This window comes from Bos indicus x Bos taurus, chromosome X (genome assembly GCF_003369695.1).
Source record: "Bos indicus x Bos taurus breed Angus x Brahman F1 hybrid chromosome X, Bos_hybrid_MaternalHap_v2.0, whole genome shotgun sequence".
In the NCBI taxonomy this organism is placed as follows: Eukaryota; Metazoa; Chordata; class Mammalia; order Artiodactyla; family Bovidae; genus Bos; species Bos indicus x Bos taurus.
This window is the reverse complement of record NC_040105.1, coordinates 87,857,730-87,877,808: the sequence shown is the minus strand read 5'-3', so window position 1 is coordinate 87,877,808 and position 20,079 is coordinate 87,857,730. Positions and strand designations below refer to the sequence as shown.

The 20,079-nt window shown below is 46.6% G+C and overlaps 1 protein-coding gene across 2 annotated transcripts in view; it reads right to left on the bottom strand.

The window, feature by feature from the left end:
• Nucleotides 1-20,079, bottom strand: part of COL4A6 (collagen type IV alpha 6 chain) — a 337,616-nt gene that overhangs the window by 15,727 nt on the left and 301,810 nt on the right. Inside the window, exons 20-33 of one of the 2 annotated variants that reach the window (XM_027534988.1) lie at nucleotides 19,527-19,631; nucleotides 17,637-17,797; nucleotides 16,968-17,147; nucleotides 16,266-16,449; nucleotides 13,348-13,401; nucleotides 10,593-10,664; nucleotides 10,084-10,191; nucleotides 8,747-8,968; nucleotides 8,217-8,378; nucleotides 6,553-6,723; nucleotides 5,527-5,670; nucleotides 4,971-5,096; nucleotides 4,023-4,204; nucleotides 2,100-2,163 (exon numbers count right to left, since the gene is read on the bottom strand). In XM_027534988.1, the coding sequence (XP_027390789.1) occupies nucleotides 2,100-2,163; nucleotides 4,023-4,204; nucleotides 4,971-5,096; nucleotides 5,527-5,670; nucleotides 6,553-6,723; nucleotides 8,217-8,378; nucleotides 8,747-8,968; nucleotides 10,084-10,191; nucleotides 10,593-10,664; nucleotides 13,348-13,401; nucleotides 16,266-16,449; nucleotides 16,968-17,147; nucleotides 17,637-17,797; nucleotides 19,527-19,631 (1,935 nt within the window). The remainder of the gene's footprint in view (nucleotides 1-2,099; nucleotides 2,164-4,022; nucleotides 4,205-4,970; nucleotides 5,097-5,526; nucleotides 5,671-6,552; nucleotides 6,724-8,216; nucleotides 8,379-8,746; nucleotides 8,969-10,083; nucleotides 10,192-10,592; nucleotides 10,665-13,347; nucleotides 13,402-16,265; nucleotides 16,450-16,967; nucleotides 17,148-17,636; nucleotides 17,798-19,526; nucleotides 19,632-20,079) is intronic. The other variant, XM_027534989.1, reaches the window with a different exon arrangement.

Genomic DNA, 20,079 nt, shown 5'->3' with positions numbered 1-20,079 from the left:
ATCACCAGAAGAGGAGACTGTCTAGAGCTGAGGGTGTCCTCTGCTGCTGAATCTGGAAGGCAGGTGGGTCAAACCACTGCTATTCGCCTACTTTTGACTAACAAAGATTGCAAAGGGGGTTTGGCCAAAGCAGAAGTGCAAATTAGTTCATTTTCTTGTAAACACACAGTCTCCCCCAGGGAGAACCCTGGGCCTGTTAGAAATCCACCTTTGCTCTGGAAAAACACAGTAAAAGGGGAAATGTTCCTTATCTTTCTTTAACAAAAGAATTTTTTTAATTATTTTTTTTGGAGGATAAATTGCTTTACAATGTTGTGTTGGTTTCTGCCATACAATAATGTGAATCAGTCATAAGTATAACATATATCCCCTCCCTCTTGAACCTCCCTCCCACCCACCTCCTCATCCCACCCATCTAGGTTGTCACAGAGCACCGGGTTGAGCTCCCTGTGTTATACAGCAACTTCCCACTAGCTAGCTATTTTACATATGGTAATGTACAAGCCAGGCTTCAGCAATACATGAACCATGAACTTCCAGATGTTCAAGCTGGTTTTAGAAAAGGCAGAGGAACCAGAGATCAAATTGCCAACACCCGCTGGATCATCGAAAAAGCAAGAGAGTTCCAGAAAAACATCTATTTCTGCTTTATTGACTATGTCAAAGCCTTTGACTGTATGGATCACAATAAACTGTGGAAAATTCTGAAAGAGTTGGGAATACCTGACCTGCCTCTTGAGAAACCTATATGCAGGTCAGGAAGCAACAGTTAGAACTGGACATGGAACAACAGACTGGTTCCAAATAGGAAAAGGAGTACGTCAAGGCTGTATATTGTCACCCTGCTTATTTAACTTATATGCAGAGTACATTATGAGAAATGCTGGGCTGGAAGAAGCACAAGCTGAAATCAAGATTGCCGGGAGAAATATCAATAACCTCAGAGATGCAGATGATACTACCCTTATGGCAGAAAGTGAAGAGGAACTAAAAAGCCTCTTGATGAAGGTGAAAGAGGAGAGTGAAAAAGTTGGCTTAAAGCTCAACATTCAGAAAACTAAGATCATGGCATCTGGTCCCATCACTTCATGGGAAATAAATGGGGAAACAGTGTCAGACTTTATTTCTTTGGGCTCCAAAACCACTGCAGGTGGTGACTGCAGCCATGAAATTAAAACACGCTTACTCCTTGGAAGGAAAGTTATGACCAACCTAGATAGCATATTAAAAAGCAGAAACATTACTTTGCCAACAGAGGTCCATCTAGTCAAGGCTATGGTTTTTCCAGTGGTCATGTATGGATGTGAGAGTTGGACTGTGAAGAAAGCTGAGCACCAAAGAATTGATGCTTTTGAACTGTGGTGTTGGAGAAGACTCTTGAGAGTCCCTTGGACTGCAAGGAGATCCAACCAGTCCATTCTAAAGGAGATCAGTCCTGGGTGTTCATTGGAGGGACTGATGCTGAAGCTGAAACTCCAGTACTTTGGCCACCTCATGCGAAGAGTTGACTCATTAGAAAAGACCCTGATGACGGCAGAGGATGAGATGGCTGGATGGCATCACTGACTCGATGGACATGAGTATGGGTAAACTCCAGGAGTTGGTGATGGACAGGGAGGCTTGGCGTGCTGCGATTCATGGGGTTGCAGAGTTGGACACAACTGAGCAACTGAACAGAACTGAACTGAACTGAATGTATATATTTCATTGCTACTCTCTCAGTTCGTCCCACCCTCTCCTTCCCCTGCTATCTCCACAAGTCCATTCTCTATGTCTGTGTCTCTATTCCCGCCCTGCAAATATGTTAATCAATACCATCTTCCTAGATTCCATATATATGCATTAATATATTGGGCATATACCCTGAGAAAAGCATAATTGAAAAAGACACATATACCCCCTGTTCATTGCAGCACTATTTACAATAGTCAGGATGTGGAAGGAACATAGATATTCATTGACAGATAAATGGATAAAGAAGATGTGGTACATGTATACAATGGAATATTACTCAGCCATCAAAAGGAATGAATTTGAGTTAGTTGTAATGAGGTAGATGAACCTAGAGCCAGGTATACAGAGTGAAGTAAGCTCCTTACCTTTTAAACCTGGGAGACCAGATGCTCCTGGTAGCCCGGGAACTCCACTGAGACCCTGTGAACCCTTCAAAGCAATACAGAAATCAGTATTTCTGCTTAGCACTCAGGACCTCCCATCATCTCTTCCCCCTCCCTTCACTGAGCCATTGCTTGAGACCTGTCCATTGCATACTCTGTGGCTGGGGTGGAGAGGAGGGGGGCATCCTGCAGAGGGGAAATTGATATGCAAGGGGAGAAATGCATATTTATGGTAATTTATGGTAAAAATTGGGGAAGAGTTTGATCCACAGATTAACCCTGGTCTTGTCATTCATAACTTCCCAGTGCCTAACACAATTGGTATCATGGGAAATCAAGGTGTAGATGTTCTAGCAAATCTCTTAGAAAATACAGAACCTAACAGACAGTCCAGGAACTTGATTCACTCTGCATACATTTGGCTATCACCACCCATGCCAAAGCCATGATGGACGAGAACAAGTGTGGCCTTCCCACGTGGAGCTAGGCCTCTGCCACAGGTTCTGCAAGGAATGTGGAGTCTTTCTGCCACTAGGTAGCGGGCTGTATGCAGGCAGGTACTGGAGTCTGAATTTGGTCTAATCCCATAATTTTCACAAGAAAAACTGTCCTCACTGGCTAATGTCCAACATATTGAGTCTGAGAAGCAGGCATGTTGGCTGCAATTGGCCCAGTTCCTCCCCTGGCATCTGGTATGGTTTGGGTTTGAGATGTACCCAGTAAGGACACATGCTACCCAGGACCTTGGGTGGCAGTCTGATTTGGGTCACTTAGCTCCCTGGACCGTAACCATGACACCCCCCATTCACCTGGGGTTTTCTGTGCATTGCCATATCTACTCATTCAGAGCCCCTGCTTATGCTGGGACCCCTCCCAGAATGCCTTCCCACTTTGACTGCATCCTTCCTAGTGTGTAAGTAGCAGGTTGAGAATTGTTTTTTTTTGCCTTTTTTTCAGGTGTGTGTGTATGTGTGTGTGTTTTCTCTCTATCAGTTGGACTGATACTTTTAAAGGTCAAGGACTGTGCCTGCAGGGAACACAGGTGTCCTGTGATCCAATTTATTTAGTCCCTTCAGTACTATTATTGCTACTATTTATTCAGAGTCTGTCATGTACCAAATACAATGCTACCTGCTTTATACATACCTGCTCCCTTAACCTTCAATATGGGCTGAATAAGGTTTGAATACTATTCCCATTTTGAACAGATGAGAAAAGCAAGGCTCCAGCAAGTGGAGTGATATGCCCCAAATCACAGAGCTAATGAGTGATGGAGCGGAGAATCAAGCCTATGCCTGTCTCATTGCTAACTACCCTACCACCCTGCTTTTAAAAAAATCCAGAAAAAAAAAACTGACTTTGATTCTTTGCCAGTTGTTGCCTAGAGGCAACAAAGATCTTTCTGAAATCAAAACATCAAATAGTCTGTACTGAATTCTTCTGATGTGCCAAATTCAACATGGGATGCTGGCAGTGGGATGCAGACAAAAAAGCAAGCAAGGCTTGCTCTCAAGTCCTAACAATCTCATTGAGGAAATCAGACCCAGGCAGAACCAACCAGGATCAGTGGAAGCAGTGTGAGATGTAGGATGTCAGCAGGGTGGGAACTCAGGGACTCCTGGAGGGGCGGGTACCTGGGCTGGGGCCTGAAGGACCAGCAGGTTGTCAGCAATTGCAAGGAGGATGCTCTGCCTTGTGAGGGAGATAGTGTGAACAAAGGCCCGGAAGAGGGGATGTTCGGGAACAAGTGAGAAGACCTGGCCAACTCAAGGAGGTGCCTTGTTGGGGTTAGCTCAGGGAGGGCATGGGAAGTGGGCTGAGATCAGGAAGGTGGGCAATAGGGGCCCATCCCCCTGCTATCAAGGCCGTTCCCTGGTGGGGAGACAAAGATCTGGGCCCACTTACACTTTCTCCTGGAATTCCTTGGAAACCTGCAATTCCAGGGTACCCCTTCAGGCCAGGTAAGCCCCGTAGTCCTGTGGAGCCAGGGGGGCCTGGTCTCCCACTAAGTCCCTTGATGAGGCTGGGGAAGCCAGGAGCTCCAGGCAAGCCTGGTGGCCCGGGGTGGCCAGCCTCTCCTTTGTCACCTGGGAAAGAAGCAAAAGTCTTGGGGAAACACTCTGGGCAAAAGAAAATCTGTTCCCCAAGCAGCAGGTGCCCTGGGTCACAGGCAGGCAAAAGGAAAGTTTGGGGACAGTTAGCTTGGGGTAGGAGGAGGTGCAGGAGAAGGCAATGGCACCCCACTCCAGTACTGTTGCCCAGAAAATCCCATGGATGGAGGAGCCTGGTGGGCTGCAGTCCATGGGGTCGCTAAGAGTCAGACATGACTAAGCGACTTCACTTTCACTTTCCACTTTCATGCATTGGAGAAGGAAATGGCAACCCACTCCAGTGTTCTTGCCTGGAGAATCCCATGGATGGAGAAGCCTGGTAGGCTGCCGTCTATGGGGTCGCACAGAGTCAGACATGACTGAAGCAACTTAGCAGCAGCAGCAGCAGCAGGAGAAGGTGCCTTTGGCTTTATGGGGCACCAGCCAGGGCCACCCCAGCTTCCTCAGTGGGAAAGCCACTCAGTGCCCACCCCCCACTATCTGCCTGGCCCCTCCAGGGGCACAGCCACCTGTGGTTCAAAAACTGAGTTCCACAGGGACAGTGCAAACTGGCAGTCTCACAGTCCAGATACTCCTCGGGCCCAGGAAAGGTGGCCTCCGTGCTCCTCCCCACCAGCCACTGCCACCCACACTGCTGCTCTGAGGGTCCTTCTACTGTGGGGACTTTTTTCCAGTAAAGAAGTCCAGTTTGGTCATGAAAACTGTCTTGGGTATTTCTCCTTCCCATTCCCTGCCCCAGTACCTCTGGGTCCAGGAAATCCAATGGCTCCAGGTGAGCCCTGAGAACCTTTGTCTCCTTTGAAGCGGAGGTTCAGCATTGGAGGTCGATGACTGGGTATCCCAAAGGGGCCTGGGTCACCTCTGTCTCCTGCAGGGATGGAGGTAATGAAGCCGCATGAGGGGGGCTTAGACACAGGGTAAGCATGTCATATCAGCTCTTTCATATCAGCTCTTCCCGCACCACTCCAGGGCCCTTTCTGGGTTCTTCCAGCTTCTTTCCTGCCCCTGTTTCCCCAACTTTGCATTAACAGGCATGCCCTCTTCTTGGACAAGCCCAAGATCCTACAATTTTAGACCCTACTCAAAACCCTTCTCCACTAAGCATCTGGGAATGTGTGTCAAGGCCCCTAACATGCTGTGGTAATGCAGAGTGATTGAGTTCTCTGGGTTTAAAAGGATTTCATTGAGAAACCTCAAATCCTGAGGTTGGTACAAGCCACTTGAATGACAAGGTGGATAAATAAAATGTACCTTGGGGAGCATGGGTGGCAATTCCAGAACTGGGTTCCCCAGCTCACCTTTTTCACCAGGGCTACCAGCCCATCCAGATGGCCCCACTCTTCCTGTCGACCCAGGAATTCCCTTTAATCCACTTGCTCCAGGAATACCAGGGAGACCTGGAATCCCTGGAAAACCTGTCAGTCCAACAGACCCCTTCTCACCTGTTGAGAAACAAGAAATTCTATCATTATCCCTGTTTGACATACAAGGAAATGGATGCTCAGAGAGGTTAATTAACTCACCCAAAGTCACATACCTAGAAAGTTGCAGAGGAGAGGCTCAAGCCCAAGTTTCTCTAACTCTAAATCCCAAGCTCTTAGTACATGTTATGCTACTTCCCTGAATAGGGACATGGAACTAAGTACCAGGAAGAAAAGAAGAGCTGGGCACTTCTCTTACAATTTGTCAAGTTAGAGGTCATGTGTAGCACAGAGAAAATAAATAAATAAACTTAGGCAGGAGGCAGAGATACGAGCTCTAGCTTGGTGCTGTTGCTAACCAATTGTGTGACCTTGGACCAGTTACTTCCCTTCCTGCCCAACTCCTGGTGTCTAGTAGAATAATCAAAGGAAGTGAGAGCCATCAGGCTGTATGCAGGGTTCATGCAAATGAGTAAACCTGGTGCGGCTGTTCCTGTCCTGGGCTTTCCTGCTCAAGTTATTCAGCCCAGTGTTCCACCCAGCAGGCAGGGAAAGTGACTTGCTGTGGGTGGGAGTCCTCCTTTAGCATTTGTCTTCTCCTGTTGTGAAAGTGTTAGTTGCTCAGTGTCTGACTCTGCAACTCCATGGACTGTAGCCCACCAGGCTCCTCTGTCCCTGGGATTCTCCAGGAAGAATACTGGAGTGGGTTGTCATGCCCTCCTCCAGGGGATCGTCCCAACCCAAGGATCAAACTGGGGCCTCTGCATTGGCAGGCAGATTCTTTACTGTCTGAGCCACCAGGGAAGCCCTGTTCACCTCCCTCCCCATTCCCCTTTCCTAGGCAGAGAGGAGGGAGGAGGCAAGTTGGGTACCCACTGGTGCCTTCCTGATCATTTTACTTACCCTTCAGACCTGGCAGGCCTGGTAACCCAGTGGCCCCTGGCAAGCCTGAGTTCCCCAGGAAGCCAATTGGCCCTGGCAGTCCCGGAAGCCCTTTCAGCCCAGGCAGGCCTCTCTTTCCAGCTGACGCAGGGAGACCTATCTCGCCTCTTGGACCTTTCTTTCCAGGATGTCCTGAATCAGCACAGGAGAGAATACATGATGGCTGTCAAGTGAGACTATCCAGATCTGGGCCACTGCCCATTCCCCTGGCTTCTTGTTGGTTGACTTGTTGGGGTTTGTAAACAGCCTTTGAACAATGGGCCATGCAGGCTAACAGGAAGAGTGGTTTTCAGTTGGCTGATGCATAGCACTTGTCACCCAGGATGCCCCACAGTGGCTACCTTTACCAGCATGGCACTATAGCTGGCAGGGCGGATGAGCAAACCCCTTCTGATGACAACTCTTCTCCCTTTATGAATGTGGTTCATACTTTAGCCTCTGAATGGAGCTCTAGGGAGCCAGGGTGGCAAGTGGACTCTAGTTTCCTGGTAATTCCAGCATGAATCAGTCCACAATGGCTGTTTCCTGAGCCAACTGGTGAAGTAGAGGTTAAAGCCCAACAATTGTTGCAGCCTCCCAGGGAGTCATGGATCAGGGCTGCCCTTTTAATCCCTCATGCAAGCAGTTAAGTCAGCCAGTTCCTTGGCATTAGAGTTGAAAGACCCCCTAGTGCCAAGTACTGTAGAAATTCCCAAGGCCCATCTGGTCTCCTAGGTATTCTGAGACTTCTTTCACCAGGCTTTCAGTTACTCAATGGGATTAACCTCTTGAGCTGCTGCCAAAGTGGAATGTTCAGGTACAAAGCAAGGAAATTAAAAAATCAAAGGATCAAATCAGTGATGAGAGAGGTATTTGGGCCCCCAAGGACCTAAATGAATGGCTGGCTTGGCTTTCTATGGATTGAAAAGCATCATGTAGCTGGGAGCCCCAGGATTCTAATGGGAGGCTGTGAAGGGGATTCCACAACAAGGGAAGGAAAGTCAATGGGGGCCAACCCCACAGTATGAGTTCAGGGACCCCTGGCCTTACCAGGTTGTAATGTATAGTAAGATAATTCCCTGAGAGGCCAAGCTGGTGGGGGTGTTAGTCTGTGAGCTTGCGTGCTGTTTTCTCACCTGGACAGCCTATGTGAAGACCCCAGAAACACACAACCACAAAGAGGATTAAAAAAGATATTAATAGTTGTATACAAACTCAACTTCAGTCACGTGGCCAGGAGTCAGGGGTGAAAAGGGTGGTGTGAGAAAAAGGCAAGTTGCAAACACTAGGCTGGAACCAGGGGATGTCACGCCCCACTGTGGAGTGAAAAACACTTTGGCCCTGGGTCCTCAGAGACCTGCTGGCCCAAGAGGCAGGCTGCCAGGGTCAGGGGTGGGGTCTGTGGGTGGGTGGGCGGAGGCCATGGGGGAGGGGCGAGAAGTGCTCATATTTGAGGGTCACTTTTTGGAGGCCAAACTGGTTCAACCTGGCACCATAGGGGGCTTGAGATGTGAAACTCAGGTAAGACAACTCAGTCTCCTTCTCGGCTCTGACCCTGTCACACTGCTGTTACTGCCCCTCAGGGTGCTAGGGCCCCAGGGCCCAGCTTGTCTGTCAAATTGTGGCTGCTCCTCTGAAGGACCTACCTGAAATGCCTGGAAAGCCTGGGGGTCCGCGGAGCCCGGGTTTGCCCTTGATGCCAAATAGACCACTAGGGCCTGGGGGTCCTGGCTGACCCACACGGCCTGGTATTCCAGGGCTGCCCCGCTCACCTTTGGGGCCGAGCAAGCCCGACTTCCCAAGCAAACCTAAGAAAAGGAAGAGGCAGATGATCACAGCCTGGATTGATAGCAGGGACCGCTCATCAAACCACCTTCCAGCAGAGGAGCCCAGCCCCGGGATGCCTCTGACGTGCCACTGTCTCATCAGCTCCAGCCTTGCTGCTAATTATGGGCTTTGCAAGACATCTGACTATGGATTCTAGATACTTCTGGAATTACTGAGACAGGAGAATGGACTCAGGTGATTTAAGAAAGGCAGGGAGAGAACACAATGACTTTTCATTTCAAGCCCTAGTTCATCCATCACCCCAGATTCATGCAGTTATTAATGTAGGTACACCAGGTACTGAAAGCCTTTCTGCAGACTGTCAAATAGGTGGGGAAAAGAAAGTCACCCTTGAGTCCTGGAAGGCCAGAGTCTCCAGGAAATCCTCTGTCCCCAGGCAGTCCCTGTAGGCCTTGCTCCCCCGGAGCACCATTTTCAGCACCAAGGATGTCACCAGGGGCTCCCTTGGGACCTGGTAAGCCGGGGCTGCCAACTTTCCCAGGCAAGCCGTCTTTTCCAGGGAGCCCAGGAAACCCAGGTAAGCCCTTCTCTCCATGAGGTCCAGGAAACCCTAAATGTGAAGAGTCAAAAATAAAAGGCCATGGAGGTTTAGAAGTCATAGGTTTGGTTAGAGGACTCTGACACAGATTTTTTTCCTACTACAAAAGTTGTCACATTAGTAATGTGTGTGGCTTTTCTTAAAGGTCTCTGGTCCTGGGAAGACTTGCCCAGTGGCAGGGACTGCAACATGTGACCCAGAGGAGGTTCTAGCTCAATGAGGCCGGGCCTTAGGCAGAGCTCAGTAACCCGCTCCTGGGGCTCCTATAGTGGCCGAAGAGCACAGGTTAGAGCCAGGACCTCCTGTCAAAGGCCGGGTCTCTTCTGGAGTTGTCTAACTCCCGTCCTCATGCCTCCCTCTTTCTGGATGGTGGAGGGACCTGAGACACCAATAAACCCAAGGAAACGTGGCCTAAGATGAGTCCCCTGCTGCTGAGCAGGGGTGGTCCTCAGACTGAGCATGTGTCAGAATCCCCTGGGGCAGGGGTGCTTGGGAAAACCCAGATTGCCGGGCCCATACCCCAACCCCGCCACAAAACTTCTGATCAGTAACTCTGCCAAGGGGCCAAGGAACTGCATTACTAAGAAGTTCCGAGGTGACGCTGATGCTGCTGGCTGAGGGAACACGGTTTGAGAACCGCTGGTGCAGTGTAGCACAATGAAGCTCGGGTTGGAACAACAGGGTGTCAGCCAAGGGTCTGAAATATGACAACTCCCCTCTCCCTTATCTGAATCTCTGTTTCTGACCTTTCAGGAGTTGATCCAGGGAACTGCCAGAACATGCAATCAGACCAACTGACAGAACATGCAGTCAGATCACCCGGCAGAGTCCTAGCCCTGTCACTAGTGACTTTGTGATTTCAGGCGAGTCACTTTCTATATGCGCCAGTTTCTTCCTCTGAACCTGAAGGGGTTGGCTCAGCTCATCACAAATGGCCCTTATTGCTCTGAGATGCTGTCCTTCTATAGCTCTAAGCTCTGTCTTGTCTGACTATGAAATCAAAACCACCCCAATTACACCAGAGCACAAACCTAACTTCCTACAGTGGGTAGATGGCTACCACAATCCAAACACATACTCACACAACAGGAGAGGCGGGGGGCAGGGGGAGAAGCTCCTTTTCTTACCTGGCAATTCAGGCAGGTGAACCAATCCTGGACTTCCGGGGTCCCCTTTATTTCCACGCAATCCAGGTTGGCCTGGAGCCCCAGGGAGGCCACGGGCCCCTTTAGGGCCTGAAAACCCAAATGTGAGTGGTAAGGGGAAAGGAACATTGGTGTGGCTATGATTTGTGATGTCCAGTCAAGAATCCTAGTCTTAGGAATTCCCTGGAGTCCAATGGTTATGACTCCGTGCTTTTATGCCAAGAGTGCAAGTTCATTCCCTGGTTGGGGAACTAGGATCCCACAAACCATGCAGTGCAGTCAAAAAAGAAAAACCTAATCTCTTGGAGGGCCTCTCTTATTCCCCCCTCCCCACACAGCCCTCTCTAGCAGCCATTCTATTTCCTCAATTCTCAAGGCTGCCCTCTCAGGAGGAACGTGGATCCCCCAATGCTACTGGGCTATCCTTGGCTTACTTTGGGACATGGCCCTTACATGTGTGTTCAGTGGCTTTTTCTGGCCTCATTCCATACCTGGGAATCCGGGAGCTCCTGGGAGTCCTGATGGACCATACGGTCCAGGAATAATACAAGGCAAGGTGATACCTGTAAATGGTAACATGTAAACAGCTGAACCGATCGAGTCAGGGACGACTTCCCCCTAGCATGCTCCTTTACTTCCATTCCATCGAATGCAACAGCTAAGTTATTCTTTCCACCCAGAAGCTGGGAGCCCATGCAGAAAAATCTTGGCTTCAGAAGCTCTTGGGAGTTACTCCTAGTGCAATTTCTCATGGAGAAGAATGTCCCTCGTGTCCTAGTGCGGGGACACCACATTCTAACAAAGTCTCCTGTTGTGTAGGAACAGCAGCAAACAGCAGTTGCCTATTCACCCTGCCCTCAGGTGGAGCCCCTCCCTAGAATGCATGCTTAGGGTTAGTTATTATTATGTCCACATGACTAGATTGGAGGGTTTGAAGACAAGACCCTTCAAGTTCACATGACTGCTCTTTTCTTGGAATGAGGCTTTTCCCAAACCACTGGGTTCTTTTGACATATGTCATTTAGGTTCTACTGAAACCTATCCATTATCCTTGGTCAGATGGACACATATGTCTGCACCAAGCAAACACTGAACTCCACTTTCTTGGTCATGACAGATGGTGATCTTTTTGCTTAGCTCCTCATTTGAAACTGTCAACTCTGCTACTGGGAGAAGGGGTCGTCAATTTCAGTATTCAAGACATTGAAATTGATGTGCATAGCCCTTCCCCTAGAAAATTCTTCCTTACTCACTCACAGTGCAAATAAAAAGTCTAAGATCACAGAGGGGAGGTTTAATAAAATACCAGTGAACGAATTGTTAGTTGGCTCCTTCAGAGGCGATTTATAAACAATTGCTAATTAAAATTAGTCTTGCCTATTCATTAAAACAATCCCCAGAGATCTACTTTAAGTCACAGAGCCCACAGTTCTAAGAAACTGCTATAGCTTTTTCCTGTACTTAAATCACAGATTACATCTCTTAAAGATATGTATATAACCTATGATTCAGACAGCTTATTCAACTGGCTGGCATTCCTCCCCGAGTCTCACTTTTACTTTCCAGTACAAAAGCTTGATGGCATTTTTAGCCCACCTGTTCTAAGTCTTAAATCAAAATTGGGAATTCAACAGTATAATGTATTGGTTAAGAGGTTGGGCTCTGAAGCCAGACAGAGCTGAGCTTGTATTGTAGTTCTGCTACTAACTAGTTGTATGAGCAAGATACTCAACCTCTCTGAGCCTCATGTGTAAAATTGGAGCTACTTATCTCATATGGTACTTGTGAGGATTATATGGAATAGTGCTAATAGCACTTAGCAGTGCTGGGCACCTTGGTATGTGCTCCATGAATACTAGTTTTTTAGTATCTTACTTAAGGAGGAGTATTCAGAAGAGCTTCCTCGAGGCCATCCCCTAGATTCTACCTCATTCAGGTTAGTGACATATTTTGTAGCCTTGGCAGCAGCTTTCTGCCTTCTAGAATTCAAGCTCCTATAGTTACATTTTCACAGGTGGAAAGAGGCACAAGCCTGATCTTCCTCCACAGCCGGTTATACCCATCTCCATCCTGCCAGGAGCTGAAATGATGGAGCTCTTTCAGAGGGATATTTCCCTACTGCAGAAAGATGCTCTATGAGCAAGCATCTCATGATGGATGAGATGCTTCATGGGGAGAGGGCTGCCAGTCCTGCCCTCAGCTTTGGACTAGGCTGAAGAACTGCCTCCCTAAGTGGTATTCTGAGAGGGACCCTGGAGAAAACTCTCCTGCCCCAACTATTTCAGTAGTTAATTGACTTTAATGTATCAAACATTGTAGTTGCATTGCTTGATGGCTTAAACAAACAAACTGGGCAAAAGATAAATATCTCTGGGCCGGTTCCAAACATGAAACCACCTATCCTCAGTTTATCATATCAATTCTATAGATGATTTTCACTTGTGATCACCAGAGGAAAACAAAACCTTTAGAGGATGGGGCTGAGGACAGGCATCTGGAAAGGTTCCAGGGAAGGAAAAATAATGAGAAAATGGAAGATGAGTAGATACCAGAAGGAGTCAAGGGCATGCTTCCCTTTTGCCTCAGACCAGTCCTGTACAACACACCACATTTGTGTATTGCAAGCAGAGGGTCAAAATGGCGAGAAGGTAAGGACTTCAAGTCATACATCTGGCTCTCTTACTTTACATCAATTCAGAGCCTTCTCCCCAATAAAGCAGAAACCAGCTCTACCCATGTTCTATTTCACAAGTGCAACAAATGACATCCTTATTCAGAATTTTCCCATTAATGCCAAAACTCATCTTCAGAATCAAAAAGCAGTTCTGGTTATCAAGATTCTAACATCTCAGTTGATTCCAGGTCAAATGAATAAATATCGGATGTGTGGATCCTTTTAGGTAACTCCCAAGGCAAGTCATGGCCTCAGTTAAGTTTGTAAATGAAGATACTCAAGGCAGAGATGAGTGAAGCCATCAACATGCATGATGAAGGTGCCCAGCCGCTTGCAGAGATTGCGTGCCCACTTCCTCAGTCCTCCCTCCCAGAAGAGGTGTGCTAAGGAGCCTTGAAGCAGTGTCAGCATGAGCCTTTGTACCCCAGCCTTAAGATCACCCCTCCCTGACTCAGGCCTCCAGTGTGGTGCTCAGGCCATTGTGAATATCTGAGATAAAGTGAACAAAAGGGAAGGGGGGGAGGATTGCCACCACTGGCATCTGAGAACCTCTAGACCTAGCTAAGTCTCACCTCCCTCTGTGTCTAAGTCTGTTTTCCCAACCTCCTCCTTGCAGCAGCAGTCACCTAGACCAATCAAGTAAAGAAGAAAATTAAACCATGATGGAAGTTCTTTGAGGCCCAAGGAAAGTCTTGTCTGTAGCCCACTGATCAAATTGTCTGGATAGAGTGGAGAAAACTGGCATCCACACAGGATCAAGGACACAGTAGCCACTGCAGTGATAACCTGGGTGATTGATTACTATGAGCATCTGGATCAGAGCCTCTTTGGAAACAGCTAGTTGTCTCTTTGCCTAGGGTTTGTAATAATTCACACTATTAGGTTGAAAAGCTTCAATTACTACATTCCCTTTCCTGGCAATGTGTCCTAGCCTGAGCCACAATTGGCTGGAGTGAGTACGTTTAGGAACGGCATCTTCATCTTTCATGGCAACAGTCATGCCCACAATTGTAAATGTTTAGGGCCCACAGGTGAAGTGTTTTTAAATCTGTGTGGAAAGAAAGCTTGGCTTGAGGAGTTATATTTGGTGGCCATAGAGAGAAAAAGAAGGCTAATGCTGTTAATTGAAGTCACTTTTTGGAAAGTCTTGGTACTGCAACAAGAATATTTTCTGCATAAGGCATCTCCCAGGCTATGTAGCTTTTTTAGATCACTAGATTCTTGAGAACTTTCCAGGCCCAGGGGCAGTGAAGTTTAGGACAGAAATGGTACCCTGGGGTTCCTTCTGTTGACTCAGCCTGTTTTCAAGCAGTTTGAATATTGATAATATCCAAATTTGAGTATATCTAAGTTTATAGGTACCATGTTAATATAACTCAGTTTAAAGCCTAGTTGCCTGCCAAACGGGTTGACCTAGAGTGAAGATCCAATTGGCAGAGGGGCAGTGGAATGACCATGAATAATGTTTCGGGGAACAAGGTGGAAGCAAAATTGTAGCTGACACCAAGACTTCCAAAAGGAAGCATATCTTGTTTGATAAAATTCCTCACAATCTTGCTGTAGGGAAAGATGAGGGGAAGGGATAGGGAGTTTGGGCTGGACATGTACACACTGTTATATTTAAAATGGAAAACCAACAAGGACCTACTGTATAGCACAGGGATCTCTGCTCAATATTATGTGGCAGCCTGGATGGGAGGGGAGTTTAGGGGAGAATGTATATGTATATGTATGGCTGAGTCCCTTCACTGTTCACCTGAAACTATTGTTTGCTAATCGGATATACCCGAATACAAAATAAAAGGTTGAAAAAAATTCTTCACAACCTTAAGAGGAATACTGCCTTGGACTGAAATACTGACTTGGCTTTAAGAGTCATGAATGATCAATTTTTAACTTGTACTATTATATAAATTCACAAAAGTACATTTTAAAACAAATACATTTTTACAAGACCCGGTATCTGTCCTCTTTTTTGTAATTCTTCAAGGTGACGAGGTGGAAAGAGGAGACATAGATCTAAGAAAAACCCTCTTGGTTATGGGGAAGGCCCTTTCCTCTGTGAGTGTGTATATTAGTCTCTTGTGGAGTACTGCACTATACTAGGCAGACTGAGAAACATTAGAAAGGATTATTCTCCTTCCTTAGTATCCAGAGGCTTATAATGAATTAGAAACAGTTAAAAACATTAACGGAAGGAAATATATAACTAGCAATGACATACCGTAGGGGTCAAGAGAAAGCTTAGTGAAAGAATTAGGGCTTATATTGAACACTGAAAGTTGGATGGGATGTGAGTACATAGACAAAAGAAGAAGAGTATCCCAGAAAAAAAGGCAACATGGGCAAAATGTTGGCGGTGGAAATGAATAACCTTTTTGCGGGGACAGTGAGAGAAACTGTTGTTTTAGTGTTTGGTTTTAATTATGAACAGTATGAGATAAGGCCAGGTTAGAGAAGTTGGTTGTGTCCATGTCTGGAGACTTTTGAATTCCAGTCTGAGGAGTTTCAGTAGAGTGTTTCTCTGTTCAGTAGAAACCATTTGTGGCTTTGGGCTGGGGGAGTAACAGGCAATCAGCACTTTACAGATATAAAATTGGCAGAAGTGTTCCTAGTGGATTTGAGTGGGGAAGTCCAGAGGTAGGAGATATAAAACTACTTAGGAAATTGTTGTCATTCATTCATCCATCCATCCACCCCAACAAGCATATAGGTATTTGATAAGCTAGACATTAGATAACGAGAACTTAATACCAAGAAGAGGAAGGGAAGATTATAAGAGGTATTGCAAATGAAGGATATGAGACAAATTTCAAGTTTTGCAATTCCAGATGACTATAAGAAGTATGGTACCACTAATGGGAACATAGAAGTTGTGGAAACACAGAAGTTGGGATGAAGAGCTGCTCTAGCTGTGTGCAAGAAGGGAAATTATTAGCATAGCACATTAACAATCTATAAACAGAGCTATCATTCTATAATTCCTGAAATTCAAGTAGAAAAAGAAGTGATGTAAATAGGAGGGATTTAAAGTATGAAATGGAAATCAGACTAGATAGAACTAGGGTCTCTTCTCAATCTGAGATTTTATGAATTAAAGAAAGGTTCTTCCCTGATGATATTACCATACAACTTAGAGGATACCTTTATTGTCCAATTTCCACTTATTTCTTTCATGACGCTTGTAGTAAATGGTCATCCAGCTTCTGTCTAAAATGTTCCAGAGATGATGGGCTCACAACCTCCCAAAGCAACTCTGTTTGGACTGTTCTATTAGGAAGTTTTTCACTAAGTAGAGCCGAAATCTCTATTGTTCTGTGTACCTGTACCACAATGCAATTACGATCCCTTTTCCACATGAAAACCCTCTAGAGGATTGAGAGCAGTGACTACAATTAGTCTTCTTATGACACATTTCATATATCTAGGTCATATCTATACTCAAGGAGTCAGTTTTCCAAGCCCAAAGCCATCAGATTCGCTTATTCACCTGGAACTCCACGGGGGCCTGGTTGCCCTGGTAATCCATCTACTCCTTTATCTCCAGGAAGTCCACGAGGTCCAGGAGCCCCTGGTAGCCCAATTCCTGGGGGGCCAGTTGGACCAGTGTGGCCTTTTTCACCAGGAAGTCCTGGTAACCCCTTTTCACCGGGGAAGCCCTGTGCACCATCACCCTAGACAACACATAGGAAAGAATGAAAGCGTGACTTAAAGACACATCTGCAGAGCCCTCTGACAATAGGAAAGAGACACATAACCAGTGGGAGCAAGGCTTTTTTTTTTTTTTCAGTTAAAATTCTTTATCACTCTAGTTTTTCAATCAATTCCTCTGAGTTGAGGTAATGGGAATGAAGCTTGTCAACCCTGCGTGATCTGATAATGCAAAAGGCTCCAGGTGAGGGGAGCAGAGATAACAACCCTGTATAAGGGGCAGGGATTGGTCACAGAAAGCAGCTGGATTGCCTGCAAGGGAAATGTCCTAAGAAACTGAAGCATTTTAAGTGATAATGGTCAGTTGTCACTAGCATTTATCAAGTGAGCCAATGACCCATTCTGAGAAAAAGATTCCCATTTTGCAGAAAGGAAAAGCACAGTGTTAGTGACAGGGGTAGGAAGCTGCCATCAGCCTCCTCCCCTGCCAAGTCAAGTGTGAGGATTTATAGCACTAGTCACCCAAGAAAAATCAACTTACCAGAAGGCCTGGCAGCCCTGGTAAACCTGGTATTCCATCCTTGCCTGGGGCTCCTGTCTCACCAGGGAGCCCCTGGGGGCCAGGATCACCTTGCTCTCCTGGCATCCCTGATCTTGTGCTGAGAGTTGGGTCCCCTTTCTTTCCTTTAGGGCCTGTTGGACCTCGAGGCCCAAATACACCCTGACAAAAAGAGAAGGGAATGATTAGGAGATACAGACTTCATGGAATTTTATTACCTCGCATAGATTCGACCTAAAACAAGTCTTTGGGTACATTTTGGCACAAAAAAAATGGACACTGGATTATGTCATCACCTTGGATTATCATTGCCCATTTATTTTCTTACCCTTTCTAAGTTTTGAAATCTTTGAGGATGGGAACTTTGCCTTAATTCAAATTTTATTTTCAAGGCCTGACACAGTGTGGGTCAATTGTAAGTTACTTTGTGGAAGGAAGGGAGAAAGGAAGGGAGGGAACACGAGTTGGTTCAAGCAGAAAGGGACTTTCAAGATAGCTAAGCAGATTTCTTCACATTACAGATCAAAATCCTGAAGGTTTGCTTTATCCCCATCTTTCTTTTATGTGTTTTAAGAAAGTGCTTGTTGAGGAGTGAGGGACATTTGACAAGCTCCCATTTGATTCCTCAGGGCCAAGTTTGGTAAGACTTACTGGATCCCCTGATGGGCCCTGTGCACCCCCAGAGCCTGGATCACCTTTGGTTCCTTTAAGACCTGGAAGGCCCAGAAGTCCTGGTGGCCCAGGCAGGCCTGGCTCCCCAGGTGGCCCCATGTTGGGGACACCACCATCACAAGCACAAAAACCTGGGTCCCCTGGAGGAAAAATTAAAAAAGACAACATTAAACTAAGTGGGCCATCTTTACAAGAAGAAGGAAGACTCGCCAGTTGTAATTTGTGACTTGAACAACTCCATGGAGGGAATCAGAAGGCCTGCAGAGAACAGACACGAATGAACTAGCTTCACTCTCGATCAAAGTACATCTGTGTTAGTGATTTGGATTTCATTCATCTAGGGTAGAGCCCAGTCTAATGTGCCATCAGAGTTGAGAACCACTGACCTATACTAATCAGCTGAGAGTCTGCAATCCAAGCTATGTGAAGGTTTTATTCACCAAAACGTCTTTGTATACAGAGACAATGCCAAAGAAATTAATGGTAGAGAGTTCAGCAAAGCATCTTTGAAGAGATAGCATGGAGTCACTAGCACTGTGGCCCAGCCACCTAGACCATCTGTGCTTACGGTCTAAGAAAAGAGACTCTGGGCCGACATAGGTGACTTTGAGTTTCCCTAAGATCCCAAAGGGCCTCTTCCTACTTTTAGAAAATTGATAATCACTTGATAGTCACTGAAACTCTGAAAGGACAATCTCTTCACCAAACAATCATTTCTTAAGTGTCATCCATGGACCTCCTGCCTGAGTTTGAGTCACCTGGGACACTTGTTTACAAGACAGCTTGCTGGGCCTCACCCCAGGACTAATCAATCAGACTCTCAGGTGGCCAGATCCAAGAATCTAATTTGTAGCCATCTCCCCATGGTGATTCTCATGTCTAGTGAATCAGTTGAGAATTACTATCATCATTCCAGACTTAGAGAGAGAAAGAAAACCTTCTGGCACCATGGGAATATAGAAGGAGAGGCATTAGAATTGGCCCTGTTTTTAAGTATGAGAATGGTATCAAGAAGCACAGTAGCTCTGCAGTGAGTCAGGGAAAACAAAACTGGCACCCTAGGTCAAGACTTGCAATTTAATATCCTTTGCCCCCAGCAGTCTTCCCTGTGTCTAAAAAGTAGAGATGGAGCTTTCAAAAATGTCTGAATGAGCTCCTATACTTAGGTAGTGCCATTTTATGATAGGGCAATGAGACAGGAGGGGAGTGAGTGAAAACCTCTCTGAGGCTGAGGAGAGCTATAAATTCCTTTGAGAAGAGATCTTGGTACCTGAACCCCCCAGGTCATCTCCAAACCTCTCTTCAGCAACTGTTGGCACTTTCACCTCTTCTTCCACCTTGCCCTGGGCTGTAACTATTATAAATTGATTTATTTACACTTTAGCATCTGCCCCTTAGAGTATGAAACAGAGGAATGACCAAAAGACAGCAGGAAGATGGAGTACGCAGGACAGCTGAAGGCTGGGACAATCAGTCAGTCCTTCGGCATCAGTGGGGATTGGAGTTGTTTTCCTGGAGCCAGCTGGCTTTTTCAGAGGTTCAGGTCTTGACCTTTCCTGCAGGCTGAAGGTAATGATAAGTGACTTCCTGCCTTGGCCTTGCAAACAGAGAGGGGTTACAGGATATGCAGAATAGCTTCTACAGGTGGAGGGGCAGGAAGAATGGCCTGGGGGCCACTTTGTCCTGTGCAACCTCAATCGCCAGCCTCAGTCTTCGAGCTCCAAACATAGCACTTTCGACAATCTTATAATCACATCAAGATCCAAGGTTGCTCCTGTTCGGGTTCCCAAGGCTGTTGGTTGGCTCCTTCCCAGGGGGCCTTCTCCAAGGAGTTTGGGGAACAAAGAAACCTAAGCAGACAAAGATCACCTTTAATTCCTTTGAGGCCTGGGTGTCCTTTTGGACCTCGTTCCCCTCGGAGTCCCGGCGATCCCGGTTCTGTGCTCTGTAAGGTTCCCGTCTCAGATGCTGCACCTTCAGGAAGAAGGAACATAAAAGCTTGGCAACTCAAGAACCTGGGCTCATGCACAGCAGCTCAGTCATCAAGAATCCTGGAGCATCAATTATCAAAACAGAGATACCCTCCCCCCAAAAAACCCAAGACAGGGACCCAAAGTCTGTAGCAATTTCCCAACTCTATTGGCTCAATTCACTCTACTTTTACTAGTTACAGGACATTCACTATGGTCAGGCACTGGACTAGATAGTGGGGATGTGGAGATAAGCAAGGCAGCTTCAGCAACTCAGACACCCCTGTGTCTATCCCAGGAAGTCCTCTTAGGACAAAAGAGGAGACGGGGGCGAGCTGCAGCGGTCAGGGGATGTAGGTTACAAAGAAACATGCAGGGTGTATTTCTAGCCTTTTTTCTTAGAATCTAGAGTCTCATCCTCAGGTAGATGATCTAAGAAGAATAAGCCCTGT